This window comes from Accipiter gentilis, chromosome 6 (genome assembly GCF_929443795.1).
Source record: "Accipiter gentilis chromosome 6, bAccGen1.1, whole genome shotgun sequence".
Classification (NCBI taxonomy): domain Eukaryota; kingdom Metazoa; phylum Chordata; class Aves; order Accipitriformes; family Accipitridae; genus Astur; species Astur gentilis.
In genome coordinates, this window is record NC_064885.1 from 4,189,597 (window position 1) to 4,215,543 (window position 25,947).

The following is a 25,947-nucleotide window of genomic DNA, read 5'->3' on the forward strand; positions in this document are numbered from 1 at the left end:
GAATCAAGAGCAGCATATATCAGACCAATAACCACTACTTTTAATAGTATAGAACTTTAAAGGACTTACCTTACAAATGGTTCCTATCTACTCTATAAATATGCATTTAGTGAAGAAATGAACACTTGCTATCTATACAATGTTTTTACCTGACCACACTGCAACTACGATGGTAGATTATTTTTTTCTCCGAGCAAGATAAATGGTATGAGTCGCAGAATTATCATTTATGAATCCACACCTAAAAAGCTAGATCCTTCCCAGAACAGCACACATGCAGCCCAGTGCTCTTCAACTGCTCCCGCAGACTGGGAAGAAGTTTTATCATCCATCACGGCTTTTCATTCTAGTTTACTCACACAAAGAATTGCACTTACACCACCTTTCTCTCCGAAGCACGACAGTCAGCTCTAAGATGGACTTTCAATGCGTCATTATTACTGTGAATAATTTAAAACAAAGGCACCGCAGAGATGCCCCAGAGTTGCATATTTTACCGTTTCATGGTTTCTCAAATTTCCTCAGTAAATCTGACTTGGAACATATGCTGCAGCTAAAGAGAACGTTGACAACAGCTAAGGCTTAATAAGATGACAGATAAGAGCCAATGATCCCGTAAGATTAAACAAAAGTCTGAAAAAGATCAAAGGAATCTAAAGCCACACTCCAACTCCTGGTTGCTCACGAAGCCTTTTGCTATTCATCAGATTGCTTTTAAAATAGTGCATCAAAGATAGAAGCAGCGGAAATTGGCAGAATTCAAACCTTGCCATCTCGTCATCTCGAAGAATCTCCTGACTACTTAATATTAAAATACTTTGCAAATTCTAGCTAAATACTAATACTGTTATTAAATTGTTACTGCTAAAATGATATGAATTGTACAGTAAATGCCTGTGAAGACTCGCTTTATTCATACTCTTCCAAATGTCTTGCTGTAACAAAGAATAGTAACAGGATGTGCATTTAGCGGAGCTGACGGGAATCGTCTGCTTACTTACGTCCCAATTAACCGCTCCCCTAAGGGTTTAACGTCACCTCGAGAGTAGGGAAGAGCTGGTGGGTACTGTTTGTTTCCTGGTTTGATAAATAACGCTCTGCTTATGAAAATAAGGGCAACTGACATTCCTCGCTTTCCTTTCTGAACCCAAGGTTTAACTGAAGCAGAGCTCTGGCCTGTCACTGAGTTTCACCCCCTCTACCCAACCCCAAGCGCAGCCCCCGCTCATCCGCGTCCACGGCATTTCCGTCTGCTTTGGATTGCTCCGGCAGCCCGGCATCCATTCCTACACATGCTGGAAAACACCAAATTGGAGCAGGAACGCTCCTTGTAGACGTAGCGTCCTACCGTCCTTCATGTTGCAACTTCGTATTAAATTACGCCTTTGCCATCTAGAAACTGTTACCGAAACCAAACAGCTCATCAAATTGCTCATTATCTCTCGCAAGCAGTTCTCTGGTTTGACTGGTTGAGTGACAGTAGTATTGTACTGAGCATCTCCACAGATTGGTTTCTTTTAAGACCTGAGATGAAGTTGCGGTGGAAAGAGGTTGGCTCAAAGCATTAAGCACAATCATGTTCAATTAAAACTAATTGAGAACAGTTTCCTAAACTGACAAACGAGAAAAAATGCCACTAAAAGCACCAGAAAGATACGAAATTCCCTACACTGCACCTCTAGCCATAGGAAATAATTTTTTTAAAAACTACAAAAAACAGTTTTCTTCATATTCCACATTTTATGTTACATGAAAAAAATAGGTAAATTATGAGTCTGTACCTCAATTGGAGTCTGAGAACAGAGTAGCAGGAGCTTAGTTTGTCCATTCCTAAGTTACCTGGTAAAACCCTGTATGGCTTTTAGTCGTCTACCTGCAAAAGTGGATGTAATTTTCTAATTCATCTTAATGCTCGCCTGAAATAAACAGAAAGCAGAACATAAAAAAAAAAAACCCACACCTTGACTTCTACGGAAACTTCCCCCCCACTCTACAAAAATTTGGCAGTTCTAAACCAGAATCTTTCGTTACGTATTGCTCCAGAGACATACCTCAGGCAGGTTCAACTTTCTGTGTTGTCAAAGACTGTTCCCTAACCGTGACTATTCACGTGAACCCCCTGTTTGGCTTTCACCGGTGAATGTGGCTAGATACGTGGGTGTGGGTGTGTGTGCGCGCGGGCGGTCGGGTGGCTGTGGCATTGCTCAGGGTGGCACCACCAGCAAACTTTATTGAGATTGAAACAACTACATTTGTTCATTCCTAGATCTATTTACACATGGTTTGAGCTTTGCAGGGGACTGGAGTACAGTTCTGAAATGCCCACCTTTTTTCGCTTTCTGATGATGCCAGTTTTATTTTGGGAATGTCTACTTTGGGAGTCTGACGGGGAAACACAAGGGAGATGGTTACATTTTACAGCATTGATGAAGGTATGAATCTGGTATACAATTACTTTGTCTTCGCATCAAAAACATGCTCTCGCTGTAAGCGCTATGACTAGCCAGCCTCCACCACGGGGAGTGTCTTACCGACAACCTTGTGCTACCGCGGCCCCGGACAGGTAAGGACAGACTCGATCCTCCTCTATGGGAAGGCTCACGAGCCAAGAGCGGCGTGTGAAACTTTGGTTTGAGCCTGGCTCCTCGTCGCCTCTTCCCGTTACAGAGCCGGAAGTGAAAGAACGCAGCTCGTTTTCCCAAGGATTTGAACAGTTCATCTTCCAGCCCAAAGAAGATGGTGGATAAACCCTTCACCCTGTAGATGCTCTGCCCTGCAGCACCCATGCTAAGCGGAGCGTTGTACTCCCTGGGATTGCTCTGTCCACAGATCGGTGACGTGGTGCGCTCTGGTGGTTCGTTCTTCAGCGTTAAGCCGTTGATCAAATTCGCGCTCTTTGGTATGCCAGGACTAAACACTTGAATCGGTGGCAGACATTTGGCACTCTGAGGTGTACTAGTTTCTGTTTTTGTCAGGTCTAAATAGCCTTGATCATCAAACAGGTTAATGCTGGACCCTATGCTTAAGCTAGTTCTGTCGGTGAAGGAATCCACTCGTCCTTCATACCCTAGGTCTGCAGGTGCTGAGCACTGGTGCTGGGGCCACGGTCGTTTGCAGTCTCCATGGTTTTCCTTATCTTCCCCGCTGTCTTCTTGCCCACCTTGAAAAGAGTTCTCTGTCCAGTCCGACTCCTCGCTAACGTTGACCGCTGCGTTCATGTCCCTGAGAAATACCACAATGACAGTAATGTTGTCGCTGGAACCGGCATCCCGAGCAGATGCCACTAATTTATGTGCTACCATGCTGCTGTCGCCATTATTCTCCTTTAGATGGTCAGCCACCACTTTGACTGCCTCATCGGGATTGACTGTGTCATAGAAGCCATCGCAGGCTAAAATGAGGTAGTCTTCAGAGCCATCTAGTACAGTGGAGGCAGAGTCTGCATCCCCACAGATATATGGCTTGTGCTCAGCGTCCCCTGCAGAAAAACAACACACAGATACACAAGACCGTGGGTTTGCAGCCACAGCATCTGGAAGCCCTTTTACACAGCATGGAGGCAATGACTCTTACCCCAAGTTAAAGCAATTATTTGGAAATTATTCCCTCAAACTGTAGAGGGGGAAAAAAAATAGAGGTTATCACTCACAGGTCTATCTTCAGCTGTATTTCAAATTTTGATCGCTAGAAAATTTAAGTTTTTAATTAAAAGAAAAGCAAGTCTGAAAAAGGAGTTAAAGCCCACTCTTACCAATAGCTCTGGAGACTGACAGGCTCCCATTCACCCTCCAGGCTCCAAACCAGACCACACAGCCACCAAGTGCCTCAATGCGCTTCTTCTCATCCTAAACAGCAAGGCAACACAAGAGTTGTTTGGACAGAGCACTTAGCGCTGCCATCGCACTCCAAACACTTCGATAAATATTCGCTGTTTTCACAAACACAGTATGGCGGAGGCTGCAGGCCCCAACAGATGAGAACAAAGGACTTGCACACAAATCCATACCAACTTCCAAACAAACCAGGATAACTGGGATGTACGCTGCCGCTCCCAGAGACACTGGCAAGGTGTCCCAGCATCCCACATAAAGCTGGTACCTGTCAGCTTCAGCGGTAAACACCACCCGGGTGTATTTAAAACAGGCCATTCTCACCTCTCGATCTGGTTTGTGAGGTTTCATCAGTTCCACAGCTTGGCCTCTCCTCACGAGCATGACCTGGGAGTCCCCAAGCCAAGCCACATGCAGCATATTTCCTCGGATGAAAGTCACCACGCCGGTGGTTCCACAGCGCAGACTCTGGATAGGGTGAAAAAAAATGCCCGCAGTTTTAAATAAGCACATAAGAACCATTGCAAAGCATTTTCTTGCTTAACTCGAGGACAGAACACGTTCATATTCCAATACACGGCCTGTTCCTGGGGAGGAACAGGCAGTGCTTTCCTTACAGCTACAACTGTTCAGTTACAGTCCCTCAGAGCCAACCTGGCTGAATGCAAGTGATCTTCCCTTGCCTTGGAATTGCATTTCAGAAGCTGGGCTTTGCTAGTGATCTGCTGTGCTACCGTTTTAGTCGGCTTCCTGTGCCTGTTTCCTATCTGTTGATAGAAATGCATGCATGTTAATGAACTTGGAGGGAGGTTTATTTGTAAGCATCTTGAGTTCCCTGCACTTAACTCAGCCCTTACCTAAGTTTAGGAGGTCTAGGAGTCAGTTATCCATTTATTCTTGCTTTCCAGAGCTAAGAAAAACGTATGTTGCAGAGATGAGGAAAAAAAAAACCCCACCCCAAGGACTAAACCTAGCTAGCATGTGAACATAAGAATAGCAGCAGCATCCTTCTAAATGAACTGGATGTTGTGAGAAGCGGAGCCTGATGTCTTTATGGAACATGAAGAAGCCCACCAGTGGGCACGGACTCTACGGACTGTGCATGGACAGCTCTGTGCTGACCCCTGGCCTGTGCTCAGCACAGCACTTGGAGCACCCCTGCTGCCAAAGACAGAATTTATAGATGAGAACTTTCAGAGTCAAGCCCAGGTAACTCAATCAATCACCTCTCTGGCTGCCTTCTGGACAAAGCGCTCATCGGTGACCCGGAAAGCTCGGCACAGCGCCTCTGCCGGGTCATGCTGAAACATCTCCTGATGGACCATGTTCACATGGAGATGGATGGAGGCGTAGATGGCAGCATCCACTCCCCCGTGACCGTCAAACACTGCAAAATAAGCTTGCTCTTCTTGGTCCTGTCGATGCAAACACATTGAGAAAACAACTCAGGAGAAAGCAATGCAAACAGCTAATTAGATTGTCTTAAAACTTTTGAACTTGAGATTTGTGGTGTCCTCTTTCAATTGCACTTAGAGGCAGAGTCTCCACTGGAAAAACAAACTACTCGGACAACCTTTACTTGCATCAGTGGGAAATTTCCACCTTGTTGCTGATGAATTCTACCTGCAAACTGCAAGAGATGCCCTGCAAGAATCACCCATGTAGCGCTCTCAGTGTTCCTTATGTCCCATTTGTTACAATTCAGTCACTCAACTCAAATAGAAAGTGCCATTCTCATCAGATTGTGCAGGAGGTTTTGTGACTGCAAAAAACCACAGAGAGAGAAGAACATCCAATACAGTTTGCATGAAGTCTACATCAAGACTGGAATCCACCAGGGATAAAATGCCAGTACAGTTAAAATGTGAAGCCAGTCAGCCTCTGCTTTCATTCTTCTTCTTCTTTTTTTTTTTTTTTAAATTGAATCCATATCACCTCAGATGCCTATTTTTCAAAAAAACCTGTACGTACTCTCTCATCAGATAATTGTGATTACATTCACAAATCAAACAGCAAAATCACTCATCTTCAAGTCAGTTTTCTCAGCTTCCCCTTATCTGTTCAGAGAAACAATGCTGTACCAAGAGACAGCAACTCCTGTGCCTGTTCATACATATAACACACCAACCCACTGTCAGTGCCAATTCGACCTTGACAGCCATCTCAATGACTAGAATATTTGTACGCTGTAATTTTTAAGTAATGGGCTCGAACACAAATTGGAATAGGAAAGCTGACAATTGACAGGCAAAGGAAACATTTGCCTCTGTTTGCATTAACATCATTTAAAGGCAAGAACGTGGATGGGGCAGAAGATGCTTGTTAAAGTGATGTAATAATCAATTATGCAGCAATCCCATCCTAAAGGTAAAATTCCTGCCACTTTCTTGTATTTGCCATTCTTCAGTGTCCAGTTTTCTATCTGAAGAGCAAGCACGAGTGACCAATGGCCACATAAAGAAATTAACAGAGGCAAGTCTGGCCCCAGTTCCAAACTACTCATGTTGCTAGATTCCTGTGTGAACTGCACCCCATTCTCCTGGAAATTATGTTTTGCGATTTTTTTTTGTTTCCTTTTTTTTTTTTTTTTTGCTTGTTTTTTTGTTTTTAAATTTTCTTTCTGAATTCTTGCTTTTGGCTTCTTCCTCCCGAGAGGAAGGGTTGAAAAGAAGTACAGACCCACCCCTGTAGACAGTTGGCTTCAGTGAGGAACTATAAGGTGAACCACTTCCTCATTTCCACTGGCAATCCTCTTCTACACCTGGTCATCTTCAGCCAAAGAGAGGCTCCTACCTTGATTTATCACATGGTACTACAACGCATCAGTTGCCACTCACAAAAGTAGGGCTGCTTTCTGCACAATGGCAAGTCAGCCCTTCAGCTGCTGCATGAGTGGCTACATCAGGATGGGCCCGGTAGAAACTTTGTTTAGTTAGATGACATTTCACCTGAAGTCTGTGAAAATTGCTCTTTTATTCTATATACCCTATGTAGAAACAGCTTGTCATACTGCCGCTATGGTTACAGAATATCAACTGAACTAACTTGAGACCAGGTTTGTCTCTTGACTGTCAATATTCCTCAGGTCCATCACAGGTATGCCTTTCATTTTCACAGTAGACGACTGCCTAGTTCCCCCAAGAATGGAAACTGTATTTAGCGTATGCATTTGTCTCCCACGTGATCTCTTTTTACCTCGAGGTTGAAGAGCATGTTGAAGTCTGGGATGCAGACATGCTTGTCTTCCATCTTCCTGCGCATATTTTTGATGGCATGGATGGATGTCTCGTAGTAGCGGTGGGGCTTCGGCTGGAGTGGAAAGTCTTTCACCCAGTTGCTGCAGATCTCATGCAGTTTGCTAAAAACTAAGCGGGCTAGCTTCACTGTCTCAATCTCTGGGGAAGGCAAAAACCACAAATGAAAGGCTAAGAGTGTTATTAAGTGAGAAATTTTTTTTCTTGCATACATTACAAAGATGAAACAAAACCATTTTAGCCAAGCAGTTGAAATGGATGTCAGCAGGGAAATTCTGGGCTCTGATGCATAAAAAGAGGAAGCCAAACTCACCATAATCAGCATTCATCAGTAAGCAGCTCATTGTTTGTTTGTCTTTTTAACTTAAACATTCCCCCGTAACTTTGGGGAACTCATTTGCAGCATCAGAAAAAACAAAAAGCAAGTGCGTTTCCCTCCGCGTTTGATCCCCTGTGTTGCTCTGCACAGGGTGGTGCAGCTGTGCCATGGCAGCTCTGAAAGGGACTTTGTCATGGCATATAGCATCACATACAAAACCCACAATCCATTACAATGGCGCATTGGTTTTAGACCGAACTATCTATTTGAAACAACACCTCACTGCAGAACTAAGGCAATACAGTGGTAAATAATCTATAGAAATTAACAGCGTTACTTTAACATGTTTTGGTGGTGTACATGTTCAGTAGAATACACATTCAGGTACCTTCTTAGTTTCATAACATTATTTCCAGATTCCTGACTAGATGATGTGTCAAAGAAATCTGCCTGAGCAAATGAGAAAACGAGAATGGTCTTAAATTTAAGAAAATGCTGAACTGTCACTCCTGAGAAATAGTGATTTTAAAATATGAAAACTCGGGCACTTGACAATTGTTCTGAAATTCAGGGGAGGAAAACAGGAAGTAAACATCAGAGCTGAACACATCAAAATCTCTTTGTTCATGATTGTTCACCAAAGCCAGAGATCTTCAAAGCTAAACAGCAGGAATGCATGAGTGCCAATCATTCCTGGAGGAGGAATGGCTCAAATACAGGGAACAGAGGGGAGAGTTACAGCATCTCTCAGTGCACAGAAGTTCTGTGAAGAACCTAAAAGCAGCATTTACTAATTTCTGTACTAGGTCTACGCAAGATGTGGGCTATAGTGATCTGGGGGCCAGTATCCTTAGGAGCAAGATATATTTCCAGCTCTGCTGATTATAAGTTTGTTCAAGCTTGATCTGCAAGAGCAGCCATTAAGCTGGAAATAAGCTATATGCATAATCAAAAGAAGGAGTCTTAGCTTCTTGATCACAGAGCTTTTAAAACAAGTGGAAATCAAATGACTGGGTCATCCCATCACTGCCATAGTTAGGGGTACCAATTCCCCCACAACACCTCTACTGCTCTCAACGGAAAATCTCTTTGCTGGATAATATATTTAAAGAGGGAACATGTACAGCCTGACATGTCCAAAATGTATTTTTCAGAAGTGAACCCCACAGACTTGCTCTTCCATTTCTTTCCACTGGGCATATATGAAGTGAAATGGTATATATTTCAATGTCATGGGGCTGTTACACTTCAGAGCATCACTCTGAAGGAGGGAGGGAGTAAACCCCTTGGCTGTGCTGAGATACTAAACACCCTTCCCCAGCAGGGAGTATGCGTAGTGTCAGCATCATCAATAATTGCTCTTGAGGTTAAAACAGGAGAAAGGCCCACAACAGTTAAACCACCCCCTCACAGCTGTAAATTACTCATCAATTGTTAATGTTGCAGCCCTGAGCCGGAGCTGACTCAGCTGTCATTGCGGTTGTGTCGTGGAGAATTTCATTTCCCTCCTGCTGCTCCAAAATCCCCAGAGCTGGAAGCAGCACTTAATTGTACCACAGCTAGTGGGAAATCCAACTCAGGCATTATTGTTCCCAAAGACTACCGACTTCTTTTAGGGCAAAATCAGGGCAGAAAGAATACCAGTAATCAGATTCTTTTTAGGACCTAAATTTTAAGACCTTTCTTGAAAATACCGATAGTGTGACAACAGGGGTCAATACCCAGGTTTGTAGACATGTCATCAACCCAATGACCAAGGTTTTCTTTAATCTAAGAAATCCAGTTTCTGACTAGTCAATGACCACTTTGTGTCTTGGTTATAGTAATCCCATCTCCTAGTCCCTGGAAAGACTGGGTAATGGGACTTTGCAATTTGCTTTGTGAAGTCTGCTGGGTGTTTTAGATACCTCCACCATGTAACGTGGTCCTACTATCCAGCCTCCTTTGGTGGTTCTTTAACAATGCCAAACCCCCACATGAATATCTTCCTCCACAAAAAAGAAATCTGACCTTTCAAAAAGGAAATCAAACATCTTTCAGTTCTCATGGAAGCTCTCTTGCTCCTCTCTAGTGCAAGTGGAAGAGAAGAATCAGTCATGGCCTATGACTCTCAGGTTCTGTTCTTGATATCCAAAGACACATGGTCACCCCGAATATAACAGGCCCAAGTTCTTGCACTCCTACATTTGTGGACTCAAAACAGTTTTCCTTCTTTTAAGATTAGCATTCCTCTTTCATGAAGATTCTAATTTCCTTTCCACCAGCACACCAATAACTGCTTTTACCACTCCTAAGTACACAATATGATTTGTCACGTTGCAATTCGCAGAGTGAAATGTGTCACTAAGGAAATTTGGAATTATTTTTTTTCTTCTAGCAAATTCAGACTTGAGGCAAATCAGGTAATATGTCCTTGTATTATACAGAGTAAATATCTTTCTCGGTTCGAAAGAAAAAACAACATAGAATTGGATATCAAAACCAGCCAGCTGAATTCAGCTTGGTTTCACATTCTGCAGCAGTCCAAACATCATTAGGATAAACAGAGAACTCTGAGCACAAAACTTCAAGATGTAGAAATCCCATTTTCATCACCTGCTACAGTTCCCTTTGTTTTCTTTCAAAGCATGAAAGTCTCCCTATATGGTACCGGTTAGGGCACTCATCAGTCACAGCTCTCTTCTAAGTAACTAGCCCAGGTTTCTCAAAGGACTCCTACTAAGAAGTTAGCTAGAATGGAGTTGCTGACCTTTTGCAATGAAATCTCCTTCAGTCCTGCATGAATCCCCCTAGTTTTGTTATGATTTTCTTAGCTAAACCTCGCATCACTTGAACTAATGCTCCATTTCAAAAATGATCATTTATGGTATATTATTTGAAATTTCAGCATTCATATGAAGCCTTTGCTTTACTACGGTCCAGAAGATGCTCTCTCTCTTCCTCTCCCCCTTTATCTTCATATTTTAACACTTTACATTGCATCTGTAAAGGTATATTTTATTTTCAAGTACCTTCATTATGACAATTCACCTCAACACACTACATCTGGAGCCATATTTTTAGTGCCTGCTATAGCCTGTACACATATCAATCTATGTTGGCATCTGTGTATTACAGATTTAGATATATTTAAATGGCAATTTCTGTAGGTGTGAGGGTTTTGTGGTGTTTTTTTTTTTTTTTCTTTTTTTGTTGAACTCTTTAGATATTCTGTGTGGAGGCTTAGTCAACATTTCCTTGGAGACTGTCAAATATTTATGCAAGTCTCAGAGATCTCAATGTGAAATTAATGAAGGCTGCTCAGCCAGAACAATGACAAATCTATTCCATTTACCTGCTCAGCAGGAGGAGGCAGCAATACCTACAAAAAAGGGAACCCATAGCATGTTTTTCTGTTTCTCAGGTTTCCAGAGGCCTCTGAGAAATACAGCAGAACCTTCCCTTTTTGAAGGGCCAGATTTAGAGATCCTATTTACCCCTAGAATCATTTACTTTTTTTTGTTTTTATCAGAAAAGGAGGGAATGGACAAAGTGGTTTGGTGATTGTATTTTCAAGATCAAATGACAGAACTCCTCTCAATACATGTGAGAAACATTGTTCCTCATTGTAATGAGCACCGCAGAAAGTTTTTCAAGGTTATTTAGGTCAGCAGAATCCTGAAATGATTTAGGGTGCATGGCTTTGAGCTGGATGCTGAAAAAATCTTGTTAGCCAACACAGATAAATGGAGAAAAGGAAATTTTCCTTTAAAGCATGTAATATCTTTATACTATCCTTTGCTAAAACCATATAAAAACATTCAAAACCATAGTAAAAACAATACTGACTGAAATAATTCAGAATTAAATTCTCTCTTCCCACATATATTTGACTTTGCTCTAAGGATGAAGGAGGACAACTGGCACTTGCCAGCAAGCAGCAGGACCACATAGTCTAAAGTTCTTATAAAGAAATTCCGGGCCATCAGATACAGTCATATGAAGGTGCACTTAAAAGAAAGGAGTGATTTCCACCTGGTCTTAAGAAGCTAAAATTTGATAATGTACAAGTACAAATACAACTGGAGAAAGGCATTTAAAAATAGAGAAAGAATTCAATAGTAGAAGTTGAAACTAGGCAAGATTCAAAGATGAGAAAGCTTTGACTAAGAAATTAGCTGCTAGCTCTATCAGGAGTGAAGGTGAATTCTCCATTAATCTTTTCACATCAATATGGGATATTCCTTTACAAGAAATCTAGTCTAGCTTCATTTAGCTAGCTGGTAGAAGGAACTCATTTGAGGAATATCTAGTGCCATTCAAGGGGTCAGACTAGATGGATGACTGATGTTAAGGCTGAATTTAAAAATCTATGCATTATCTGCAAAGTGTTCCAGTATACAGTGTACATGAAAGATCCACACCATGTAAAATTGTACATTATCATGCACAGATGTACTTACGTATGATCCCATCTGCGTTGTCCACATGCTTTGGTAAGTAGTGCGCTGAAAGATCACTCTGAAGAACTTCATCTGAAGTTGCTCTAGCTAAAGCAGCAGCCAAAAATGAAGGGCAATTACTGGAAAAGAAAAAAAACAACCACAACAAATCACAAAAAGAAACCCACAGAAAGATATTTTTATCTGATTTAGCAAGGTAACTTACAGTCAGGGAAATACATAACAATATTTTCTATAAACAAATGGGAATTTGAACAAAGATTTGCAAAACTTCCGATTCTTCTTTGCTAGACAGCTCCAAAACCATGCAGCAAGACCTCAAACTCACCGTATGGATTTTAGTAACCCTGTTTCACACTTATGTCCCTGCCTTACGTTTTAATGTTCCATTTTGTAACCTCTAATTAAATGCTTTTCAAATCTAAACTTGAACCCCCCTGCGGAGTCTGGCATGCAACCCTTGCTCTAGCGTACATTTTCTACGTGTGCATTATACACTTTTATCTTAAGCCCATTCTGTCCAGTTTCTCCTAAGAATTGGAGTCAGGATTCCAAAGGATGAGAAAAGTCCTCAGATTTCAAAGTGTCCAAAACCTCACCAAGAGATGCTGAAAGTTAAGGCAAACCCATAGGAGGTATGAAGTTGATGCGCATAAGGTTAAAAAACTCCCTCGTGAATCATCTCTATCAAGAATAAAGTGGCTTTAACTCACTGTAGCTTAATTAAGCCTGGTATCTCCCAAGGTTAATTAATCTATAGCAAACCAAGGCCACTTTAATGTAAATTCTCTCATTCAAGAGGAGTTTAATACCTCTTAATTTATGTATGACTTTGTATTTCCCATTGGTCTGCCTTAACTTCTCCAGGTGTCTCTTGCTGACACAGCCTGAAACTTTCAGTTTCCATAGTTGTTATCATCAGGGATAACAATGTCCTCCATAAGAAACGTCTACCATTGCAGCACCACGCAGAGACATATGAGCTCATTTCAGTCTCAGAAACCATCCATCAACAACAGAATTCTGCGTCAGCTAGTCCAGGGAACAGGCAATGAGCACATATACTTCCTTACCCTATTTCCTCTGCTTAGGCCTAGTAAGTCTGTTCACATGCTTTTAGCACAGTTGAAGGGGGTGGGGGTCGGGGGGGTTAGCTTAAAAGCATCAGTCAACCAGATCCAGAGCAGAAAAACTTCTACACAGGAAACCGGACTCGTCAGACTTCGTTCTGGAGCTTGAGAAACACATGACAACCATCGCTTGCATTCACATTTGGTTCACTGCCCAGGAAAGCCAACTGCCATCCTAAACTGGCCCACATGCTATAGCTTCAGCAGTGAAATCTGAATTCCGGCGGGGGGGGGGGGGGGGTGGGGGTGGGGAAAATCAGGTTCGCTACACTTGGCCATTTTACCATAAAGTTTTGCAGATTCTTGATACCAAACGCTGCTACAAACAGTAAGATTACGTAACAGATTTAGAAAATGTACACAAAATAAGTCCTCCGACCCACATTATTTACTATTCAACATTTCTATAAATTATTTAAATATAAGATTAGCAACAAATAGTTTTGTCCAAGTGATACATTGCCATGAGACCAGGTCTGACCCTTGAAGTTACACAGAAAGCCACTCGTACCGTGTTACTGCACCATCCGTAAGAGTATTTCCTAGAACTAGCAGCTGAGTATTCTGCTCACGCAGCACCTCCAAACCTCAGCAACATGCACGCTAATGAAGCATGACTGCTGGAGGAAATCTTAGAACTGGCTCTCCCCAGCACAACACAGGAACTCTGATCCTATTTACATACAGCAATACCCGGTGGTAAGAGTAATCAGCAAGAGGAAAACACACTGGGACCTCCTTTACTTCTGTGTGTGTAGAAGCTGATTTTCTATCTCGTTTCATCCACCTTTATTTAGCTCACAAAGAGCACGTTTTTAGTTCCCATTACTAGCTCCAATACTCCAGAGCGGTGATACTGGTTACTATTCATGTTACATGCAATTTCCATGTTACAACAAAAGCAAGAGATTGCGATGCCTAGGATAGAATAATTATGCCAGCAGTTAGCAACACTGTGAGGACAGCGTTCTGAAAAAATGCAGAGAAAGATTAAGATTCAGCCTAAATAACACACAGCAGAAGAATCCATGCTGAAAGCATTTACAAACACAAGTCAGACAGAGCTCACTTTGGGCACGAACGTAACAGGCTGTGCTAGCACCTGCAGGAATCTGAGCTTGCTTCCCAGTCCGAGGCTTACCCTCCCCAGCTCAGTGCTGAAACTTCTTAGGAAAACCAAACTTGTTTTGTGTCACTTATAAACAACCCCTCAGAAACATCCACTGATGGGCAAACAGGGAACCTGGTTAAGAATTGAGACAACAACAGTTGCTACAATAGAGACTCAGGACCTAAACAGCAGGGAAAAAATACTCCGTGACACGAGGAACATCTGCTCTGCCTGGGCTTGGAAGGTGGGAAGGCCACATCTGTGAAGACCCAGAGTCATGAACGTTCATACACGAAATTTTAGGTATTATTTTAGCCATAGTGATGGATTACAAAATTGAAAGGTACATTTACAGTGTATGTAGCTGGTCAGAGCATTTCCCTAATCAGCTCCAAATGCTATTTACATGTCCCTACAGCCAATGCTAGCAGTTTCACACAGGAGCTCTTTATCTAGCCAAAGAGTGCATTTCCATTACAATACTAAACCTACGCGAAAAGCTGCTAAAGATGTTATTAGATAAATTAGAGGATTTTAAGTACATCCTTCCTGATTCTCTGGCAGAGTGGATGTGTTTAGAACACCCACAGTTGCATTGCAGCAATCCTGGAATAATTCTGCTAAGGTAATAAATCAAGCCTAAAAGTGGGCTGTTTCCATCAATTAAGTTTGAGAAAAACTGTCTGAAGTGGGCTTAACTCAGCCCACATATTATTATGTTACCAGCTTAACACACAACTCTGCTCCTTCCTGATAGCATTAAAGTGGAGAAGACTTTCCAAACATTTACTCTGAGCTATTCCTCTGTGCCCTAAATCTAATATAAAGTCTCCTACTAAAAAAAGAGATGGCAAATTTAAAATTCTTATTGCGCAAAAGTTCACCATAGGGGTTTAGTGGCTTATCAATTTTGATGGAAAAGGTAGAGAAAATAAATCAGCTGAAGGCTTTCCTTCTATGTCTGGCCACTCTTTGTCCTAATAATAACAGCTGCCTGCCAAAGAATTAATTGCCCTTGACATTTGTTCATCACAAAGCTTCTTATGTAGCTGTTACAGGACTATGCCATGTAAGCAGGGAAGTGACCAGAAGCAGACAGATGACTTCCTCTTCCTGATTAGCACAACTCAAAATTTACTTCTCTTGGCTCCTGAGAGGACTTTAGTTGAATTACTTCTCCCCTTCAAGGAATAGCAGACTGCATTGGAGAGTTTTTTACTTCTTTTAAAATAGATTAGATGTCGAGGTCAAACTGCTATCACGGGCACTTCATTATTGTTACACCAAGACAAATGAAGAACCAGGTCTAGGATTTTTGTTTTTATCACAAACGTGAACATTCAGGTGGACACCTACAGCATCCCACAAAACAGCAAAGACCCACACTCGGATGATCAGACTTTGCCACACTGGTGGTCCTCACATCTTTTATGCAAAACGAGAAGTAGCAGAGAGGATCTATGGGGACATAGGGGATGCATTGCATCCTGCTGCTTGTGTAACTAAGGATTACCTGTTGGCTGCTCAGAATAAATTCTTCTGCCACATTCTAGATGCTCATTAAGTTACGACAAATTGAAACTGGGAGAGCATGATCTTGTTTAGCAGAGAGCTGAGAGCTAGAATGCCTGTGTCACTTCATAGCCATGCCACTAATTCAGCAACTGACCTTGGACAAGTCACTTCACCACTCAGACCTTTGATTCCTCATCTACAAAGAAGGGATAATAATGTCATTTCCTGGGGAGAGGAGGAGAAGGACGAAGGCTGTAGAAGGTTTAATTCAATGTTTGTAAAATACTCTGTGATTTCTAGATAACAGCACAACTGAAGGGAAAAATATCAAGATGATAGTGGAAAATACTTTCAATCTATACAAGATTTATGGAGCTTTCATTCTTTTTTTCTCATTCCGTATTGTCTGTTCTCATATGCTGCCAGAAGTGTTAAGTGCAATACACGGGCAAACAGCTCAAGACAGGCAGGTTTAGTCTGATGCAGGCAGCTAACTCACGGTCATAAACAACTGCACCATGTAAACACATTTTTAGAAAAGATGATGCATCTCAAAAGGGGAAAACCACAAAAGACATCAAGTTCTTAAAACTTGGTAATGCTGGTGTTCCTGGAGCATTAGCACTGCTGATGGGAAAATGATGCTACAGGCACATTACTGCCCCTGACCAAAGTACACAATTGAGTGCCACCAATGCTGAAAATACTTAACGCTGTCACGGTCTGGTGTAACTGATGAGGCATCACTAACCCCAACAAAGCAGGAAAAATGGACCGAAACGTACTGGTGCCTTTCAAAGGCCAAAATGGTCAGTAAATCACAAAACGTACAGTGTTCCTATTACCTCAAGAATCCCCTGACACTACAGAACAGCAATTGTTTTAGTTAGAATGAAACATGATTTAAATAGAAATGCTATTCAATCTGCTGAAACACAAAACAAATCCACAGACAAACAGTATAAAGCGTCGTATATAGTTTCACACAGCAATCCAAGACCAAGAACATGACCTGAAAAGAACCAAGTACAGCACATTCCCATAAGACCTATAATTTACTGTGCTAGTAAAAGACTTTGTAGGGATGACAAGCTAACTGCACCCTTTCCAAAAGACATTACACTAGGGATGCAGTTTGCTAAACACTCCTGAGGTAATGTGGCCTGTTGCAAGTTCTTGTTAGAAAGCAAGTTTTGCAAGATTCAATTTAAGAAAAACCTCATTTGTCCCTGGCCTGTATTTACAACACACTCCGAAGTCTCATGAGACTTCTTCCAGATGGAGCTTCTGATACAGCCTGGAAGCTCTTTGAAGAAGCCTTTAAAGTCTTTATTATTGAAAGTTCCCATGCTGTGAACTGCAGCAGTAATGAGCAGAGAAATTCTTTGGGAAGATCCTTTGGCTGTTTACCCAGCCCTCCCTTCAGCAGCCTCCTGTTTCAGCCGTCATCCAGAAAGACAGGGTCCCAGCTGAGGGGCTTCTGCCTGTCTCCTAACTCCTCTAAGTCAGACAGGACTCGGAGAAGGACTCAGAATGGAATATTCTGCTAAGCAGTCCTTAGACCCCAAAACGATTACGGATGTATCCTCTAATTATGCCAAGCAAATGCTATTTCCAGCTCCCGTCTCCGCAGGTTCTCCTCTCGTCACTCACAAAGCATCGCTCTCTCCTGTGAGCTCACCGCTCTGCTCTGACCTGTGCTGTTCTGCTGCTTTGCACAGCTGGTGAAAGTTTTGATGCTTATTTAAAGCCTAGGACAAATGGAGCATGTTTTTTTTCCTAACACATGGTGAAACTCTGCACTAGATTTTAGCTGCTGCAGTGAGTTACTAAAAAAAAAAAGCCAACCCAGCACACACACACAAAACAAGAAAGAAACAGGAAAAAACAATGCACCTTTTAAAAGCTTGCATAACCAAAGCTCCTTGAGAAGTCATTTGAGCTGGCAGTGTTGAGACAGTAAAGATGCTTGATAAATCTGTTTGAAGGAGCTGAAAATGTGCTACACAAGGAAGCTGCTATCTATAGGCTTCATAGAGACAGCTGCCTGGTCACATTCAAAATGATTCTGTCCTTGTGGTGACAGTTGTAAGCAACAGAAATATAATACACAACCATTACAAAAATACACTCTTTCTGATGTGTTTACCATGCCCATATTCTATACAGACACTGCGGTGGTACCTCTTTTTTACCAAATATCACCTTTTGCACTGTGCTTACTGGCGTATTCTAGAGCGTATGATCAAGTTTATAGAGATATTTTCCTGCAGTTAAGTCTATCTTAACTGGACATTAAAAAAAACCCAACCAAAACCAGAGACACTGGTCATTAGATAACATCTTCAACAGCTGGATTAAGATGCTTCAACATACCAATCAGACTTTCAGTATTTATCACTGTATTTATGTTGTAATAGCTGTATCTTGTCAAAGCATTTACAGAGGCTATGGTCTCAGAAATGTCCTAAAGACCCACAGATAAATATAGTGAATGAGAATAAAATTGCTTTTGTAGGAACAATAATTTCCCTTTGCAAGTTCTTAATAGGCTCGCAGATTTTGCTGATGGTGAATAATGCAAGTTCTGAGCTTAGTTGCAATCACTGAAAGTCTATCTCATAAAATAGAATAAAACCTTATATTTGACAGCTATGACTGAGGTAAAAATACTTTATAGTCTCAATTTTAAAATAACCAACTTCAAAAAACACCAAAAGAACAACAATTTTTAAAAGCCCTTAGAAATAACCTTTTAACTATCACTTGTTAACCACTACAAGTCAAAGACATTGGCTTTGACTTGTTCACAAATTAAGATCTAATCCGAGATAAAAAAAATATTCAAATTCTTTCCTCACTTTTTAATGATAGTAAGAGTCAACAAAATGCTCTCTCTAGTAAAGGATATGTGAAATAGGTATGAATGGGAACCTCTAGGAAATCACGTTTGGTGATCAGATGGGAAACATTTGCAAAACCACAGAACTCAATTATGAGCACATTGGCACTGATCCCATAAAAGGACTCAGGTGCTGCACTCATCTGTCAGGGGGTTTTGATAGGATATTATACATAAGGAAGTAAAGGAAGTGCTGTGCCGCATAGCATACCAAACTAATTAAAAAAAAACAGGGCAGAGAGCAAAATTAAAATACTGGCACAATGCTGAAAAAAATAAATGAAAAAAATTTGCTCAGGAAAGCATGATTGCAAGAGCATGAACATACATTCTTTTATCTGACTACCTCGGATACCTGGCTGCAAAGGGACATCCTACTTCTTCTCTCCAGTCGGAGCACTGCAGGCGAGTGCAGCTCAAATTCCCAGCCTCTGGGGTCCAGAGGCAGCTGGCGCTAGATCTGTCCATGGATGCCAAATCTAAGATCAGGCCCCTTTTGAGCTACGTTCACACACGTGTTCAACTTCTCTCGCACCAACGTGTTTCAGAACACGTCTAACACAGGCTTTCTAGCACACTGCTGCAAACACCTTTCTCACTAGAAGCTAAATAAAAGCCAAGAAAGAGGCGAGAGGCTACCAGCAGCAGGAAGAGCAAGCCCAGGTGCCCTGCAGATGTGGATGCTCTGCCCCTTGACTCCCCACTCCAGCAGAGCTGGTTTTCCCTGGAACCCACACCCCCCCCCCCCCCCCCCCCATCACCATCTCTTCTACAGGACAAACTGCACAGACACCAGGAACTGGGCATGGGCTGGCCCTCTGCCGGATGGATCCATCAGGGCTCAGCCCTCCCTACCCTCACCTTGGAGAGGCCCTTCTCACCCACCCTGCTGCCGGTTTTCAGAAAATTGACAGGTGTTCACTTATCTTTCAGACTTCAACCCATCTTTTGAATTTCATTGAAATTGGCCTACAAGGTTTAGCTTATCAGTGGGAGGAACCCGACAGGCGGACAGAGTGAGCAAGCACAATAGCCTTGCTTCCTTTACAAACCAGATTTTTGAAATCGACTTCTTGGAATGATGATACTAGAATTTCATCTGACAATACAGGTCATTAAGGGAAGCCCTTGACTTTTAACATACCATCTTCAACACATGAATTAAACTGAGACCTCTAATCCATTTTCTGCCGCGTAGCAAGTCACTACTTCCTTTCTCTGCAGGGGTAGGTGCACATTGCAGTATATAAAGCTAATGAAATATAAGCAAGACAAGATAAAAAGGTCACCTTTGTCTCTTTGATGAGGTACAATGTCATGAAGACTAGTGTATATTTTAAAAATAAATGGTTGCTGACCACAAACCACTCATAAGCATTTGTGATTTAAAGACTGTCACTAAAATGCAATTGACACTGAAGGGGTGAACTGTGAAGAATCCAGACTGCATAAAACAGCTTCTACAGAGCTACTCTGCTGAAGAGATGGTCTGTATATTATCTTTGAAATCTAATTCTATGATTTCTCTAACTCATTCTCACAATATGGCAGTTCTGAGGTTACTTATATTTCAATCTCTGTGGAGCTGATGCTACCTGCATTAAAAGCTGCTTTTAAAACGACAGAAGTTGTCTACTATAACATGAACAACCCTTAAAAACCCAAGATGGATCTTCTAGGAGCTGAAAGCCAAATTACTGCAAGAAATTGAATTCCCAGAAGTGACTGTATGATAGTTTTCTTCATTACATCAAAGAATTGAAGATACAAAGTTTGCTATTGAAAAATCATATTCCAGGACTAAAGTCCTTCACAGCCATATTATATCCATCTGTTATTAAAGGAAAGCTAAACTAGACTTTGAAGGACTGCAAAGAGAAATCATTTTATTACAGAAATGGACCAGAATCCATGAACCTCAGATTCAATAGTGAGATGTTGAAGATATATCTATACAGCAGTCTCCCCCTATCTAAATCAGAACCATTTCTATCTCAGCAGCAAGATTCTGAGACATTGGATAGTCTTTTATAAAACTTTAATTACTTCTATAAAATGCATTTTACAAACTTATAAAAATATTATTATAAAATTAAAAAAAATACCAACAATCCACATATTTGAGGGACATTTATTATAAAGCTTAGCTCTTTAGGATTCAGCTATGTAAATGCAAATACATGGTTTAAAAAAATGCATTTACCCTATCATTAATTAATCAAAATAAAGACAATTTATTGGAATTACCCATACATGTGACTTCCAGGAATTTATACTGAAATAAAAGATCCTTCTGGGTTTTGTTATTGTTTTACAGGGATTAGCTTGCATATTTACATGGTGCATTCTCTGTTCCAACAGAAACACCTAACATTTGAGTGACATGCATACCTTGTAACCAGAGTCTTAGGACTGCCATTCCAAAAACTAGTCACTGCCTATTTAGCATCTCCATGTCTGGAATGGTAACGAAGCTTACATCTATGCAAGATGCGTGCTTACCTGAAGTACATTTTTTAACCAGAAAACCAATGTCAACAAGAGTTATCTCATAGTGAGTTGCTCTGCTAGACTGAGGCCTGTTTAAAAGCTCTACAGGACATTAAAATTGTCATTGATTTCTCTCTCACTGGCTCTCGGTCAATTTGAAAGTCAGCATAATTCAATATCTTTCTACTAGTTCCATTAGCAAAGAAAGGAATCCATGCTTCAATCTACGCTGCCTTATTGGAAAAAGTAATTTAATTTTACATCTGAAAGTGTGCCAACATCAGCATAAAACCATACACAGTATACATAAAATTTAATTTATAAATTCTGTATTTTGTCAAGGCAGAATGAGATGCTGTCTAAAATCAATCAGAGTGTCCAAACTTGCACTCAAGATACTGACATATATTCTTTTTATTTCAGGTATTTTATGCTCTAGTTGGAGTTATTGATAATTTCTCTCCTTACTATAAAATAATAATGACACACTCTCTAGAAAACTTTGTTACAGCAGGCACGCTTTGCCCCTAAAAGTTCAGGCATATAATTTACTTACCACTGACTCATCTTCTATTTTTCCCTCTCTGTTAAAAATAAACTTTCATTGATGCTTCCCTTAACCTGAAGAGATATGTCATACAAATTTGATGTGTTCAGAAATAAAAGTTAAATAAGAATCATCCAGTGCAGAGCATCTATTTTATTTCAGACGAGATTAACATGCCAAAGCCCTCTGATTACTAGTCAAAAAGAAAAATGTATTGTGCTCTTATAGTTAATGACTTAATTTCAAACAAATGAAACAAAATGCTGCACAGCAGCACATACCGCTCTCTTAATTTGTATCGCTACTACAGATCATCATTAAGGCGAACAAATGTAAAATGACTTCTTTAAAAAAGGGTGAAGACAATGAATCTACAGTGCTCATTCAGATGAACAGCTTTCAGTAACACCACACAGAGCTAGACCCCAAATAATTGTGCTTGTATTGTAATATTTGTCTTTGTGTAAATGAGAAAAAAGCTGCAGGCCAGGATTTTCAAGTGACATTTGATCACTTAACTTCTTTCAACCCATTGAACAAATATCAAATATAAGGCAAAACACACCCCAGAAGATTTACAACCACTGAGTCAGCAGAGAATGTTCTCTCGCTCCCTTCTCACTCTTGTGAAATGCAGTTCATCATACAAATGGCTTGGGTGTTTATGCCAGATGTAAGATTAGATAATTAGTCATCTGAGTCCTGGTTGTCAACTCTTTTGTGATACAAAATTTATTCCAAATGCACCATTTATAATCAGTTGACTTGCAAAAGCATTCTGGTGTTACACAGTAATACATCTTATAGCGTACAGCTAAATATCTGCCACTCCATAGTAACGTATTCTGTTTCTGCTGTAGCAATACCTTGCCTGATCTTAGCCCTTCCAATGACTTAATTTTTTGTCTGCAAAATAGGGATAATGATATTGCCCTTTGGAAAGCAATTTCAACTCTAATGATGAATAGTACCAAGAAGGGCTGAGCATTATTTAATTAACCCTAAACTGGGAACGGAACAAGAGAACTGCAGTTCACTTGCACTGATCACCACAAAATACTGCTGCTCTTCTACCTACTTTCTCTTGAGCGTGCCATGCAAGACAATCAAATTAAAAGCAAACATGAAAAGACTATACAGTACCTTTAAAAATAATTTTACAGATAAACATATAACTACAAGTAGATTCAAACATTATACAGTGGGGCAATTAAACATTTTATTGGAACCTCAGTTTCAAAATTACTGACATCAGTGCATGCAGAACAGGACACCAGAGGGATAAATGGGGCTCTAGTATCAGGGGGTGTGCTCTTTTAAAGGAATAAACATTTACTTATTCTGGAAAGATCACATCCTAATTCCCACTGTCGCTTGTCTTTTGCAGAATTGCAAAGAACATTGGCAGGTTTAGGGTTTTAGTTTTTTTCTTTAAAGGATAATCAAAATGTTTTAACTATTCTACTTCACATTAAAGTCCCTAATGCATTCTGTTCTACTGAGCCACATAGTTATTTCAGTCATTCTTAATAAATAACAGTTGCCAGTAGTAGTTAAGCCAACAGATCTGAATTATTTATAGTGTTGAGGAACAGAGCAGCAGATAAAATGCATTAGGGCTTTCAGTTGTTCTTGCCTGAACGACACAATGGCAGCCTTTAGACGTTTTTCCACAGGCTGTAAAATATTCTGCTTCCAATCCTGTTTTAAAAGATTTCCTAAAGAGACAACAGCAAAACCTACTGCTATCCATCTTCAATAATCACATTCGTGAAGGGCAGGTATGAGGAACACAGTACATTATTAAAAAAAAAAAAAAAAAAAAGGCACAGATTTTTATTTGATTGAACAGGTCACATCAAACTGCTATTTAGTATTATTAACCTGAACTTATTTATTTACATGTTCTTTAGCATGGCTCTATACCTTCCAGTTAATGATCTAAAAGCACCTCATAGTGTTGAACTCAGTGTTTCTCTCCTCCTTTGCCTATAATCCCTCCTCCCTTCAGCCGGAAAAAGCACAAGTGTTATCTTCATTTTACAATGGCAAATCCAACTTCACATTCAAGGGTGGGACAAGGAAATCCCAAGTCCTGTCTCTCCTCTATGCCTCTTTTTTAAGAGGCCACATCATGAAACATCAAACACACACAAAACAACAGGGGCAGAAATTATCTTGACAATACTTGACAAATTATTTTAAACACAGTACTTGAGTTTATGCTCTTTGAGGCTTAAAAGATGCATTCAAATAGCTGTCTTGATTGACTGATGGGATAACATGCCTCTGTTGAGCTATGTCTGGATAGAAATTTGGGGAAACGTCTTGCTTTCTCACCTTGTACTGACATCACAGGGGACTGCACCAGTATGAAATTCACTATACACAATCGATTCACGAGGAGAACCATGCCCACAAATGACAAGGAGATTTACACTTAAATGCTGCAGAGGGAAGAACTGGGGGAGTAGTTGTAGCAACATAAGCTTAAACCAAACAGTTTTCCTTTTATAGTTCACCTTCCGCTTTCTATATGGATCTATTTACAGCAGGAAATTCTGCAAATTGTAGCATCTCTAAGGAGTGAAAATAAAAAAATTTAAAACCTGGAGAGGTAAAAAACCCAAACCAACCTCCTCCTACCAAATACTAAGGTAATAGTGGGGGAAATATCACTTTGGGGCCATGTCAGATTATTAAGGCAACTGAAACTGCTCCATCACATGTTAGATTGTAGGAATGAGCCCTAGTATCCAAACTGTCAAGCAGGCTCAAGTGACATGGATCTCTGTGCTTCCTCACTCCCTCTTCTTTGGCTTAGCTTCCCCACCTCTCCCAGTTCAGAGGCTTGTTTAAAATCTGTGCTCTGATTTCACTGAGACAGTTGTATTGAAGATGCCGTACGTCATAGGAGTGACCATGCTCAAAAGATGAAATATATGGCTTTTGCTTTGGGTAAAGCAGGTCCTGAGCCTGTATAACATGCAGCTTGCCTGCAGTATGTATCTATATATAGCTCTTTTTGCGCACAAAGGCTATATGAATTGATTCTGAACAAGCTGAGGATTTCAAACAAGTCTGCAGTGCTGTAGCCTCTCTCCCATCCTGAAAAGGTACAGTGAATTATTTAAAACTGGAAAACATGTCCTAAAATTATTTCCAGCACCATTTAAAAACAAAATTGTGTACACATTCCAATCACTCTTATAAGGTCAACTGAAAATAAGAGCTGTCACCTTTTATAGCTATGACTTTACAAAGTAAATCTTGCACGATTAAAGACATCATTCTCTACCATGGACTTCTCAATACAAAAAAAATTCTACCAGCCTACTCACCAAAAATTGGGGCTTTGTTTATGCAAAAGAATCAGCTTTTCCTTGCAATCTTATTTGTTCCATTTTCTTTTGTACAAGCCGTGTTGGATTAACACAATCCATTCACATACCTCAGAGGCAATAACGCTGCCCCAATCTAATGCAGCTCATGTAAGAATAACCCAACAACCTCTTCTTTCTCTCCACCCCCTGAAGAAAGTTTGTCATCTTTTCCTGTAAGTTTATTATTAAACCTGTGATCTCTTCAGAAGACAGACAAGCTCTAAATATAAGAAAGAATCTGTTACATAATACCTCAAGAAAGGAGGCAGCACAGAATAGCCAGTAGACAACACAAGCCTGAGTGAAATAAAAGCGGAAAGGAGATGAAAATCTGTGTTATTGTCTTGCCTTTGTCCAGAGCCTGGACTAGGTCTATCCTGGGCATAGTTAAACATACAGTAGAACATGGAATCATGTAATACATGTGTAAAACTTAGGGGTTTATTTCTGTGGAAGATAAACAAATGCAAACAAGCAACATTGTCTGAAAGTTAATTCAGGATCTGGCAAAAACTTAGATCAGAAGACATCTTCCTCAAACACAACAGAACTTGTTTGAAGCTCCATGAACTAGGATTGTAAATAATACACTAGTGAGGACTGACTCACCCACGGTGATGAGTAGGCTCAAAGCTTCTTCAAATGGAGCAGTGTCACAGTTATAATCAGCAGTTAAGAGAGTTACTTAGGAGTCACACTATCAATTACAATGGTAATACATATTCAGAGAGTAAGTGATATGCAGACAGAGAGAATATGAAATCAAAACATTAATAAAAAATAAGGAACCTTTGAGACAAATTATTATCTTCTATATCTACAGTGCTTTATACATTCCCAAATTATTTAGAATCTAAAAATAAATGATTACTTCTATCAGCATTGACATAAAAGCTACCTTGGATGAAAACCAGCAAATTGCTAACCATGGATAGAAACATTACACAACTGTTTTGAACAAACAGCAAAAAAATGGACCATGCTAGAAAGAACAGTGGGAATCTATACAGGAATTGAAGTTATC

General features: G+C 40.5%; 1 protein-coding gene across 4 annotated transcripts in view; it reads right to left on the reverse strand.

The window, feature by feature from the left end:
* Positions 1-3: 3 nt before the first annotated feature.
* The window catches only part of PPM1E (protein phosphatase, Mg2+/Mn2+ dependent 1E), a 66,942-nt gene continuing 40,998 nt past the window's right edge, over positions 4-25,947 (reverse strand). The window contains exons 2-9 of one of the 4 annotated variants that reach the window (XM_049801727.1): positions 11,846-11,964; positions 7,026-7,225; positions 5,057-5,245; positions 4,155-4,298; positions 3,752-3,845; positions 2,532-3,478; positions 2,327-2,382; positions 4-1,873 (exon numbers count right to left, since the gene is read on the reverse strand). In XM_049801727.1, the coding sequence (XP_049657684.1) occupies positions 1,870-1,873; positions 2,327-2,382; positions 2,532-3,478; positions 3,752-3,845; positions 4,155-4,298; positions 5,057-5,245; positions 7,026-7,225; positions 11,846-11,964 (1,753 nt within the window). In that variant the 3' untranslated portion in view covers positions 4-1,869. Of the gene's footprint in view, positions 3,479-3,751; positions 3,846-4,154; positions 4,299-5,056; positions 5,246-7,025; positions 7,226-11,845; positions 11,965-25,947 lie in introns of all 4 variants that reach the window. The other 3 variants (XM_049801729.1, XM_049801726.1, XM_049801725.1) reach the window with 3 other exon arrangements.